General features: G+C 40.4%; 1 protein-coding gene across 8 annotated transcripts in view; it reads left to right on the forward strand.

Annotated features, from left to right (window-relative positions):
- The window catches only part of RFWD2 (ring finger and WD repeat domain 2), a 128,177-nt gene that overhangs the window by 26,245 nt on the left and 89,562 nt on the right, over positions 1-12,370 (forward strand). For all 8 annotated transcript variants that reach the window (XR_005861883.2, XR_003076415.3, XR_003076417.3 and 5 more), the window contains exons 8-10: positions 300-376; positions 5,335-5,392; positions 8,980-9,094. Coding sequence is in view for 2 of the 8 variants with exons in the window: in XM_015290523.4 (XP_015146009.1) it covers positions 300-376; positions 5,335-5,392; positions 8,980-9,094 (250 nt within the window). In the remaining 6 variants the exon portion in view is untranslated. The remainder of the gene's footprint in view (positions 1-299; positions 377-5,334; positions 5,393-8,979; positions 9,095-12,370) is intronic.

Raw genomic sequence — 12,370 nt, forward strand, 5'->3', positions numbered from 1 at the left:
CCTTTTGTGGGTCAAAAAATCACTGCAGCTGTGTGGTTTCATAAACCCAGTTGATATCTGGGTTTGTCAGGATCAATACCTGAAAGAAAAAAATAAAAAGAAAAAAAAATCAAGGTTTCTTCAGGTATCTTCAGGTATTGCAGAGGCTTCCAGGAGGGATCTGAAGAATTGCAGGTGCAGTTCATTATTTCCTTAGGAAAAAAAAAAATTGCAAAGAGGTCTATGTAAACACCGTATATTAAAATGTGCCTACTATTCGTGTTTTGTCAGCTTTGCTGTAATCTGGCTTTCTGTTTCAGGAAATGAGTGGCTTGTACTCCCCAGTCAGTGAGGACAGTACGGTGCCGCAGTTTGAAGCTCCCTCACCTTCGCACAGGTATGGTGCTTGCAACTTGGATCTCCAGCTGTACATGCTATGCTGTACTTGTTAGCCCTCTCCATGCCATGCACAAAACACAAGCAAAACTTGAGTACCATACACTGTTTACCTGTTCTGATTTTACTGGCACAAATTCACATGAACTAAGCAGTGAAAAAATCACTATCTGAGCCTACAGTTGGATGAAAAGTCTTCTCCAACCCAGATGATGTGAAAACTTGATGGTTTTAGATGTAGTGTGGGTTAGTTAACTTGAGTTATAAGCCTTTGCTATGGTATGACATATTACTATTAAATACATGTTGAACGTTATGCAGTTTTTTGACATGTGAAAACATAATTTTACAAGATGCCAGTGTCCTCTGGCTTTTCCACTCCCCATGAGTGACTAAAGGTACAGGCTTACAGAATCAGACTGTAAAATATACATAGTGTTGATTCGGTTTATCTACTGTCTGCTTTGATTTAATGAAATGCCTTTCTAATAACATATTTTCAATGTGGATTTTAGTCTGGAATATTGCATAGTCTGGTTTCTTGATGACAAAATTGCAGATGCTTCTTACATCCAAGTTGCATGTGCCAAGGTTTGAAGTGCTCTGCTTCTTTATAGGCATATTTTTTTTTCAGTTGGGAGAAAGCTGATTTCACAGGGCCAAGTTACGTTGCTAAATGATCATCTCTCCTACCTCTCCCAAGTGTATTTTCCTACTAGTAAGAGTTCTACAAGCAGTTGATTTCTCTTACAGAATTTTCTTGGTACCATTACTGCAATTAGCAGCTCCAAACCTGCTAGCTCAGAAGCAAGCTAGACAGAAATGATCAGATTTCCTCTCCTGGAGGGATATAGAAACAATGCATTGGTACAGAGCACAGCACTAGTGGCTGGGAATTTTTACTAAGCTGCTATTTTTGGACCCAGAGAAAAGAATCACTAGTATTTCTAGGAAGTTCTAGTTGGCTCTGGTGGAATGGACAGGAATATAGCAAAGATGGACGGGAGCAGCGTTTGTTGCTCTGTCCTTCACTGCTTGCCCAACTTTCGGGTGCGGGTGTGTTTTCTGTGTGGGTTATTGCTGCTCTGCTAAGCAGCAGTTCTGTGAAGCTGATGTGATTTTTGTCAGGTTCTGCTAGTCTGCTAGTCTTCTGGTTATTGGCTATTAAACAGATTGCTTGTGGTTTGTTTCATGTTACTGCTGCTTGGGGATAACTTCAGCAAGGGCTGGGCTGAATTTGTTCCTCACATGTTGTGCGCCTTCAGGCGTAGAAACCTTTTTTCTGAGAAGATTGTATTTACGAATAGAAATGTATCTTTGTTACTTGGGGCAAGTTAACAAACAAGCTCCCAGAGAACTTTATCTATTGAAATCTCCAATAACATTTCAAGCCCAAGAGTTTTTGTGAGGAGGTTTAAGAATCTGCTGTGTGTGACCTATGCTGGTTTCAGTCTACCGAGAATTTCTTACTATTTCTTATGCCTCCTTATTTCATGTGCTAGGGTCAATTATTCTCTGTCCTTGCTTTTGAAGATGTAAAATAATGTCCAGAATAGTTCAGGGAGTTTCAACTGAGGTCTGCTGGGAGATGGTGGTAGGTTAGACCATTGCAGGTGCTGAGACCATGAGATTGTTTTCTTACTGGATCCTTACGCTTCTTCAGTTCTAGCCATGTCTGAACCTTTTTTTCCTTCCCCTCTATGTAATACCAGGACTGAGATATATGCCACACAGTATATGGTGTCTTTCTGTAGTATGTGGGATTGCTGACTGCTTTTCTGTTTCTTGATGGCATTGCTGTGTTAGAGGTAGTTGTGAATAGTGCAAGAGGAAATGGTAGGTGAAGGCAGTGTCTGAACAGGCATCCCTTGTTACCTGGCTCTTATGGCTTCTATCCCTCCCTGATCCTGACAGATGATGTGGTTTTATGTAATACAAGTAATTGAATTGGCTTAAATTATGTGAACTCTGATTCCAGAAACTTCTACCACTTGAAATTCTTTTTCCTATTTCCTAACATTAAGTATAAGTTTTGTGGAGTATCTCCCAAATTAGCTGTGATTCCTCCTTGGAAAGAGTGGTGCAGGACAACTGATAGGAGATTTAAAATCTGCAGGTTTTTCCAGTCCTGTGGTAGCTGATAGATTTGATCTTCCAAGTGCTTTTTATTGATGCTGTGAATCAGAAAGGATGAAATACAAATATTTTTGAGGTAGTTTAACATCATTTTAACGTAGAAGTGAAACTGGCAGAGACTTTTTACACTTTCCCTCAATTAAAATTGTATATTAAATTGAAATATAACTTGTTAGCGTGCTAAACACCTTGGTAATGAAATACAATCATATAAACTTATTACTGTGACTCATAAATAGCACAAGGCTATCGTAGATCCCTGCTGAGATGAATATATATATCTTTATAGCCTTTGAATTAAAGTTCAAGAATATATTTCTCTGGAATTCAGAGTTTATCTGGTCTCCAGTGACTTGCCCTTATTCAACTACTTGCTCTAAATTACAGCCTTGCTTCATTAATTCTTTTCATTGTATCTTGCTTTTTTCATGCATCCCCAACATCTTCAAAATGTGAAATTACTGCGCCTCCCCCCATCTGCCTTTCTGAGTCCCTTAGCAAGAAAACAAATACAACTACCATGTTCAGTACGCTCTCTGCTTCAAGAAACAAGTGTTTTTTCTTTTATGCTTGTACAGGGTGTGAGGAAATATTCAACTGAGTAATAGCGTGCCACTTGTTTACAGGACTGCAGATTGCTGGGTTTGTATACTAATAGAGAACAAGATGGAAAGAATAGGGAAAAGAACAAATAGTTCTGGGTTTGTCAGAACAGGCTCGTGTGCTATTTTTGCTATGGGTAGATGGTGCAAACAGGAGATAGAAGCAGCAGCTTCTCTGTGGCTGGGTATTCAGGCAGTAATAACAATAACAAACCATCACTCTAATAGGTGTTTCTGTGGAGAAATTCTGATGTTTAGAAAAAAAAAAATTAGTTGCCTGGTAACTTGGCCTCAGTTACCAAAATCCTGATCTCCTTCCCCTGCATTTGCTCTTACCATCTCATAAGAATATAACAAATGTGATTTACAGAGTGCAGGTTGCTGCGTTGTTGTTCACATTCCAAGTTTTTAAGTATGTCATTTTAGTGTAGCTGGATTTCCTAATTGAGCCTGCTGCTACAGCTTCTTAAAATGAGTTCAGAGGAAACTTGGATTTTTCTGACTGTTTGCTTCCTGTTTTTTAAATGGAAAACATGCAAACATATGCCAGCTTAACTCAGCTTCAGGCACCATGCAGAAACAGCTTTGAATTTGTATTCTGGTTAGGGAAATGACGTCTGTGTTCCTGAAGGCTTTACATCACCAGACAACCTGCAGCAGAACGAGACTAGACACCCTAAGTCTGTGTGTTTTGCTGTTAATTGCTGCTATACCTGTCTCAGAGTGGAGTACTTTTTCATTGCTTTCCAGCCGAGTGTCTTATCCATGCTATTCCTGGCAAGATCTACTGTACGTGTTTCATTATTTCATGTGGCCACGTCCTAATTTAAAGTTCATTGTCCCTGACCATGCTTGAAACAGCTCTGCTACTTCTCCTTTGCAATAGCTAGCAGCAAATAATGATTTCTATCCCTTAGATTTTCTTTGTTTGCAGCTTTTGTCTTGCTCCAATCAATCTCATCTTGCAAGTTAGCCACTAGCGATACTTTAAAATCATCTCTCATCTGTTTCTGCTTGCTTCTACTTCCAGGAGAGCTTTAAAGCATTCGGAGAAATATTTAAGCACTAGTACCACTATTTCATCCTCCTAGACTTGCAGGTACCCTGACTGGTGTTGCAGCCAGACCACTTGATTCGTGACCAAGAATGTCATGTCTGCCCATCTGTTCTGGCAGCCATTACCTAAACATCAGTACGTACAACCATTCTCTTCCAAAACCAGGACCTATAGAAATGTGCTGGCAGCTTTTTAAAGAAATGTTCAGCTCCTCCCAGGCGGTGCTTAAATCTAGGGTTAACATGTAAGTAAAGCTGAGAATAACGAGCATAGCTTCTGTCCATCTGAAATGAAATGGCACAGCAGAAGTGTTAGAGAAAAAAGATTTTTCAGAAACAAATCATGGTGATTCTTGTAATGTGTTCTTTGTAATTAATGAAATGGTGTTGTGCATTTAAAATGTTTGAATAGGTGTGCTTTAAGCTGACTCCAGTGCTTTGTTCATATTTTGCCCATAAATGAGAGCATACTTACCACCTTCTTTTTGTCTCAATCAGTTACCTTTGCATTTTTGAAATTGAAACATTTGCAGTTGGCATGCATATGTTATGTTTTTAAAGCAGTGATTTAGATATGCTGTGTCCTTATAAATGCTAACTATGGAGCTATATGTAGTGTGGCAGTTTTAAGTAATGGCACTCCTGGCCGTTGGTATTTGAGTTTAGTTCTGTATCTCATTGCTGATGTCTGCTCTGTGTGTGTTCAGTGATGTCCGGAACGCTTGTGTCTTTCTTCAGCTGGTTCCTTTGGCTTTATCTTCATCCTGCTGTTTCAAATGCAACAGAGTTAAACTTCTTTTCTTTTAAAGGAATTGAAAACCAATGGTAGCACGTTGTCTTAGCCTGCATATTTCATGCAAAAGATATGCATTTGCATTCTAATTAGAAATTATTAGATTGTACTACACGAAATTGTGTGTGACAGTAAACAAGTTTATTGCATGTACAGGGATGATCAGCATTCTGTTCTAGACATTGTGTATCTAAAAACAGAACAAACTCACATCACTCCCAAATCCCCAAATAAAAAACAGTGTTGTGTTCCCTGTCTGTAAAATGGGTTTCAAAGGTGAGTATGCTACAGGGGTGGGGGAGAGTAGTGGAGGTTGAAAATATAGGATGATTGTACAGTGATTTAAGCAGGCTATTTCTTTTGTTTTTGCAGTAGTATTATTGACTCCACGGAGTACAGCCAGCCTCCAGGCTTCAGTGGCAGTTCTCAGGTAAGGTAATACATGTGTCTGTGCAAGAGGGGAAAGGAACAGTGGATGCAGAGACTGGGGAGAGATTAAGTACAACACAGACCATCTCCAGGGTGCCAGTCAACTGGCCTCTTGCTTTAACTGGTTATGTGGTCCAACTGGAGCTGAGACTATAGCAGTAGGAATGACTGTGCATAGTTGTGAATATTCATAGTGATGCAAGCAAAGAAAATGAGTGTAACTTATTAGATGTGTGACTTAATTCCCAAAGCTGGCTCTTTGAGGGCAGAGAGGCTATTTTCTGCTTTTCATCTCTTCTCCCAAGTCAGCAGTGTTTTAGAAGAGAGGTAAATCCCTGACACTCTGCATTGAATTACATAGCGTTGGATCAAGTCTGACTTCTAAAACAAGAACATTCGTTCTCCAAATATACAGTTGCCCTGTAGTTTATCATTGTTAGGGCTTTACATACTGTAGTAAGAATTCATGTTGTAGAGGGCAAAAGGTTCAGCATACAGTGAAGCCATTTGGCAGGCAGCCTCCAAACTGGGTCTGACCCACACAGTTTCCCAAATGACAAACAGTGCTGCCATGGTCTTGCAGCTCAGAGTGGTTCATCTGGGCTACAAATGTGACGCTGGTATCCAGCTCACTGAGTCAGAGGGGTTTTGATTATAGAGGTGAGATTTTATTTAGGTAGGCTGTTGTTTATGTGTTAACTTGTGTCTTAGGTGCTCTGTTGTGTGCTTCCACTAGAGATATTCAGGAACTGGCAAATTAACAGGTAGAAGTGCTGCTGGATTTTATTTGATCAAGTAACTGATATCAAGAAAAAGCAGCTAAATTTTGAGCTTGAGTGCATATGCAGATTTGTTTGCAGCTGTGTAACTTATTAGTAATGAGAAATTTTTCTCAATCTGTGTAAGGAAGTTTGTTGTTCCTTCTGCTGCAGTCTGGGGGGTTTTTGCTGAAGCAAAATGCTGCAGCTCTACCTTATTGTAAAGGGCACTTGAAATGTTCATGGGGATTTTACGTTCAGGACTGATGTGGTATAGTGTTTGTTTCCTACTGACACTACTTGTCTCGCTACTTTAATTTTTCCTTTGAAATGGAAAAATATACCATAGCTGTACTGCACAGAACAAACAACCTAGATTTTCTAGTCACTCTGTATGACAGTCATATGTTTGAGATTATTTTTTTGTCCTCAAATCCAATTTCTTTGTCCTTGACAGTGCAAGATCTATACTCTCTAGTGCAAATTTACTAATCAAACTTTAATGTATGTTTGGATGGAGAGCTGAGAGAGAAGTCTTAAACATTTCATTCAAAGGTAGTCTCATTTCAACATGACTTCACAGCAAAAACTTTTTCTACAGTAAGAACGTTTCTAAGAATTTAATTTCAGTTTTACACTTTAAATTGTCAGTCACAACAAAAATGGAAGATTTTTACAGCTGGCAGTGTGTAACTAAGCTAGAAAGGACAGCATAGCTTGCTTTCACAGTGCAATTACTTTTTGCATTGCTTGCAAACATTTTCTTAAGGGAGAATTTATGTGTCACTGAGCCACAGGACAATTTTCTTGCAGAGGCTGAGCTTCAGAAGAAAACAGTGGACGAGTTGCATAGGCACTGGGGAGTTCTGCAGGTAGTATTTAGTTGCAGTACCCTGGCTTTTCTGCTGGAAATGAGGAGCTTGTGAGCAGCCGTGAAGGTTTTCCACAGTTGTTTGAGAGGACTCTTCAGGGTGCCTACTGGACTTCAGACAGAAGAATAACTCTTGATAAGAGTAATCCTAACTACCGTTCTCAACTGGAACAACACTGATAGCTTTCTCAGTTTTCATAATATAGCTAGCAGTTGAATGAAAAGCACTTGGGTGTGTTTTCACTCCTTTCGCCTTATTTTTTCCACTCTTGTTTCCTAGTGTTGCTTAACAACTAGCCATCAAGCAGTCTTCTCTGCTTAGAAGCTCAATAAATGTTTTGATAAAAACCTGAGCAGCTTTAAACCTCTTGCTGCTGAAGGTCAGTTCAAGATGCAGTCCAATTCCCAGCACAGCTGGGTCAGCAGGTGCCAGTCTGAGACTGCTCCGAGGGAATTTTCCTGTATTGATGTATTACCCAGCAGGCGAGCACTTCCAGTCACTGATGCTTACCTCCACACGGACTGGACACATCCAGCAGATCAGAGCCAGGCATGGCTTGTATCCCTCATCGTGTCACAGGCTTGTTTGTCTTAACGAGACTGGAGTGATTGCTCCTTGGTGCTTGAGTCATCTTGAGCCCTAATCACTTCTGATGTGTGGAGAGAGGCTGGAGCCCGTGCGAGCTGGGGAGCAAGATTAGGGGAGCGGTGCTGTAAAGTGTTCCGTTACCTCTCTCTTAAGGCTGTGAAGCTTTAGAAAATCATATTTAAAAGGTGTTGAGGTAGGAGTGCTTTCCAGCGCTGGAGATGTGTTTTGAGATTGGAGCTGCTTTCAAGATGAAACAAGCTGTCGAGCCATGAGTCACGATGTCAGCACATAGCCAGGGGCCTCGCACGGGAAGTGGCATCTGGAAGTTTCATTGCTTGGGGTATGTTTCTTCCCTTGAGCGTTAGGTTACTGTTTGTACAGTTATAAGCAGAATCTCAAAGTAGGCTCTAAACTTTGTTTATTCTTGTTGGCTTCTTGACAGTTGTAATGAGAGCAGCCCCATTCTGCCTCACGATTTGAGGGAGAGTTGAACCAGTGTTCTTGGTGGCGCATGCTGGATTGGTTTTGTTAGTGCTTGAGAGGCATTGCACACCTTGTGTGTGTTCAGGGGTCTTGTGCCTTAAGAAATCCTCGTTGCAGAGCCTGTTGGTTCTTTTAAAATTCCCCCGTTATCTCTGAGCGATGTGCGAGACTTTCAAAACATAAACAAAAGCAAGATGCTTTTCATGCTCCTTGTGCAGTAGAGGAATTTGTTCCTTTCACTAGTGATTGAAACAAGAAGTACTTTGTTTTCCGTTTGTTTTCAAAGGGAGAGCTTGCTGATGTAGTTTCAGTCCTTCTCCCTCTCAGCATTGACACTTGTGAAGTGGTGGTTTTTTGTTTCATGAACTTCTTCTCAATTAACCTTTGAACTTAGTCTCTTAGTGTATTCCTGCTTCTTTCTTTCTTGGTTTACTTTTATAGGTACTGAGTTACTTCAAATGAAGTAATTCACTAACTCCCTAAAATAAACAGCCCCTGCTTGTTATGAGTGGTGTGCTAGAGATCTAGGAAGTAATTCTTGCACAGTCCATTTGATTTGGAAAGCTGAAAGACTATGTTGGGCCTCTACTGTCTACCCGCACAAATGCAATACATGGGTTGCTGCCATCTGTCCTGTGTGTGAAGCTAAACTTACAGAGATTCAGAAAACCACTTTCTAAAAGCAGCTCTTCTTGCTTCTCAGGTTAGAATGTGCAATGCAGGACCCTAGTCATGACTTGCTAGTAACAAGATCTTCCTTATTGTCATTGTAAAGTTCTGATTCACCAGATGCAATTGATAAATTGTATTTCAGTTTCTTAGAATCTACAGAAATAGAGCCCAGGCTTGGCTTTTCCTCTCTCAAGCATGTTCTCTCCTCCATTCAGGCCAAAAAGCAGCCATGGTATAACAGCACGCTAGCCTCGCGACGGAAGCGGCTTACAGCTCACTTTGAGGACCTGGAGCAGTGCTATTTTTCCACAAGGATGACACGTGTCTCAGGTGAGTTCCTCCTACTTGGTGTTCCACTTCTGACATCATTTACTTTTCGCAGTCCCACTCCTCAGGAAAGCTTCACTTTTAAGAAAGAAGCCTATGGTTTTTCCCTGCCTGGGAATGTTGTTACACATTTGCATATATTACTTCAAGTCATCCTGTGTAGATTTTCCTTGACCAGTCCTTGAGGTTTTTAGGTTTACTGTTGTTTCACAGGGGCACGTATGTTGCTCTGTAATGCTGTACTATGGAGGTCATAACCACTAAATTTTTCACTGATCTTTGTTCTGAAGGTGCAAACATTTGAAAGCAGTGGCTGGGTAGTCCTTCTTCTAGATGTGAAATAAGCACAATCATTAAAACACTTGTCAAAATACTTAAGAGGTGAAAACAAATTGATAAAAGTTCCCATATTTAATGTGCAGCACAACACTTGGAGGTTATCCTTTGTTGTTCAGACTGTGAGTCTTGGTTAACAAATGGCTTGAAGTATAGAAGCTGAGTGTGCAGCAGCGTCATTATCCCATGGGGCACACCTTAGATTTAAGACTTGTTTTGTAGAATTAGAAGCTGTTTTCACAATTGCCTAGATTGCCTCATTCATAATTGAGTAACAGTGTGACAGCAGCTAGAGTAATTGTTACATGGTGGATGGATGGTTCTTAATTATATAACAATATTCTCTTTGGAAGCGAACAGGTCAAATGAATGCCTCTTAGGGGAGAGGAAGCTTGCTCTCTGGCTCCTCTGGGAAGAAGCAAGCTTTGGGGAAAAAAGTTTTGTGCAGTGGGCTGTGTCAGGCAAGAGATGTGCAGCACCAACAGCAGCTTATGCAAAGAGGGAGAGACTGCAGTGAAGAGCAGGGAGTTACTGGGGGTTGAGAGAAGCCTCAGAAGCACAAAAATAATGCAGGCAGAGGCTTCTGCAGCGGAGCATCTTTACTTATAGCATTGGAAGGCAAGGACCAACCTGCCAGGACACGGATCAGCAAGCAAGCTGGGGCACAAATCCCTGCTCCATGAATTTTCTGTTAATTTAGTTTGAGGTTTAGCCACATAAAAATTATCAAGCTTTGAAAAATTATTATTAATAAACAAAAAAAATGTGGCCTTTTTTTTTATGTTCAAAGGCTGCCAAGTGTTGTAGGAGAGCTCACTCTTGGGTGGAAGATGCAGGCGTGTCTGTGTCAGAGCAGTGGCTGACTCAGGTCCCATCATGCCCAGCAACACAGTAGTAGCAAATTGTGGCATGATGGGTTTCAGCAGCTGGAAGATGGGAGCAGGCAGTTGTGTATGACCCGCCAGACCCCTGTGAGACTCTTGCAATGTTCTGCAGGCTGCAGTACTTCACAGATCATGCAGAGATGTTTCCATGCGTGTTATCTTGGTGATACGGAGCTGTGTTTCTGTTAAAATAATACATTTATTAACTAAGGATAACAAATTGGGCTTTTCCCAGCATTCCCCTGTTGAAGACATCTTTCTTCATAATTGGAACTATAAATATGAATGCAGCGAAACTGTTTTGTTTATGTGTATGTCAGCTGTACCAAAAGTGGAGGATTTGCTACTGCAGCTTTTGCCCTAAAAAAGGGATAACCTGTAATGCTTAATTAGATTTTCTTCTCTTCAAAGTCATTCCTGCTTTTTGACACATTTTAAATAGGATTTAATATGGATATAAAGGTTTTTGCCAGAGATGCCTGAAAGTCTTCTAGTAAGGAGCAGAGCAGTAATACAGCTGGAATTATGAAATGGCCTCGCAGTTTGATGAGGAAAATGTCTTGAGAAATAACATTCAGTTTTGCAGGCGTAGATGCAGAATAAATTACAGGAGGACCGTGTGCTTGATCTCTAAATGAGGGAAATGGAAGAGCAGTAGCTATTTGCTCCTATTAAAGTGTCAAAGGAGGAATCAGTCTTTGAAAAATACTTACTGATGTTTACGTACTGCTTCTCGAGCTGTTTTCTGTAGTGGTCAGGTGCTGAGGGTTTAATTTAAAGCAGTGCTTTGTTCATTTTGATCTATCTGACATGGGTAATGTACCCATGGCTGTACCCTAGAACATGCTCGTTACTGAACTTCACTCTTTCTTTATGCAATCAAACATTAAACAGCTTGCAGGGGACACTTCAGAATGCCTTATGGTTACAAAGCAAGATAATTTCTGATGGCAAGGAATTACCAAGGTGCAGAAATTTCAGAAATAACAACTATTACAACTTTTCTCCTTTTTTTGACCCTAGCGTTTCCAAAGACTTCCAGCAAGCTGAGATTTATCACTTTCTTATGCTACAGTTAAGCTTCCCTTGTCAATAGCATAAATTAGTGACCTCAGCTGCACAGACAAGTGATGTGTACCTTTCTGCTGCTGTAGTGGATGCTGTGGTTTAATAAAAGGCAAAGTATTCAGTAATGTGACTTGCATACTGGACTACCTGTAATCCACATTGCTGTGTGTTAGACCTGTTGCTGCTCCCTGAGCTCGTTCTTTTCCACTATATTGGAGCAAAAAAGACAAAGCAAGTAACACAAGAGGGGGAATTGCAGCAGATTCTGGGGGCTGTTACAAAGCCTGAGCGCTCTGTCTGATGTTGGACTGCAGTTGCTTGATCATATTAGGAAAGCTGGCTTGTCCATGAGACATGGCTGTAAGTTAGGAATTCTTCCTTATATAGGAAATTCTAAATTTTGAAATGGTTGAAATAAAATTCCATTTGTGCTGAAGAAAGTTAAGACTTGTGAGGTTTCGGGGAATAATTTTTAGCCATTTATACTGCAATTTAGTTTTAACGTTTGTAGTGAACTGTTCCATTTTCCACAGAATATTCATCATTATTATTCACGCTGGCTCAATTTCAGCTTGTCTGCTGAAGGTCATAATTTCACAAAACTTACAGCACATGGAGTCTTCTGGTTTCATGCTCGTCTCCTTTCTCTAGCTGTGAAACAGCTCTCCCTTAGCTCTGTTGCTTTTGGAGTAACAAGAGAAATACTTCTTGCTACAAGTATTTTGAATGTAATTGACACCAAATGTAGGCACATTGTACCTGAAGTACAGTTCTGGGGAAAAGGAATATATTTTCACTTCCATAGAATGCTAGGCATTCTTTACTGTACATTTTGATGTGCTTAAGGCTTTTCTGTTAATAAACCTTATGGCCCGTAGGCTTTGAATTTGACTAAAAGAAGTGAGCTCATCTATCAGGAAAGCATATTTATGATCTCTAGGCAGATTCTCGATGCAGAAGGTTCATTGTAAGGACTTAATTTATGCTCTGA

This window comes from Gallus gallus, chromosome 8 (genome assembly GCF_016699485.2).
Source record: "Gallus gallus isolate bGalGal1 chromosome 8, bGalGal1.mat.broiler.GRCg7b, whole genome shotgun sequence".
Classification (NCBI taxonomy): Eukaryota; Metazoa; Chordata; class Aves; order Galliformes; family Phasianidae; genus Gallus; species Gallus gallus.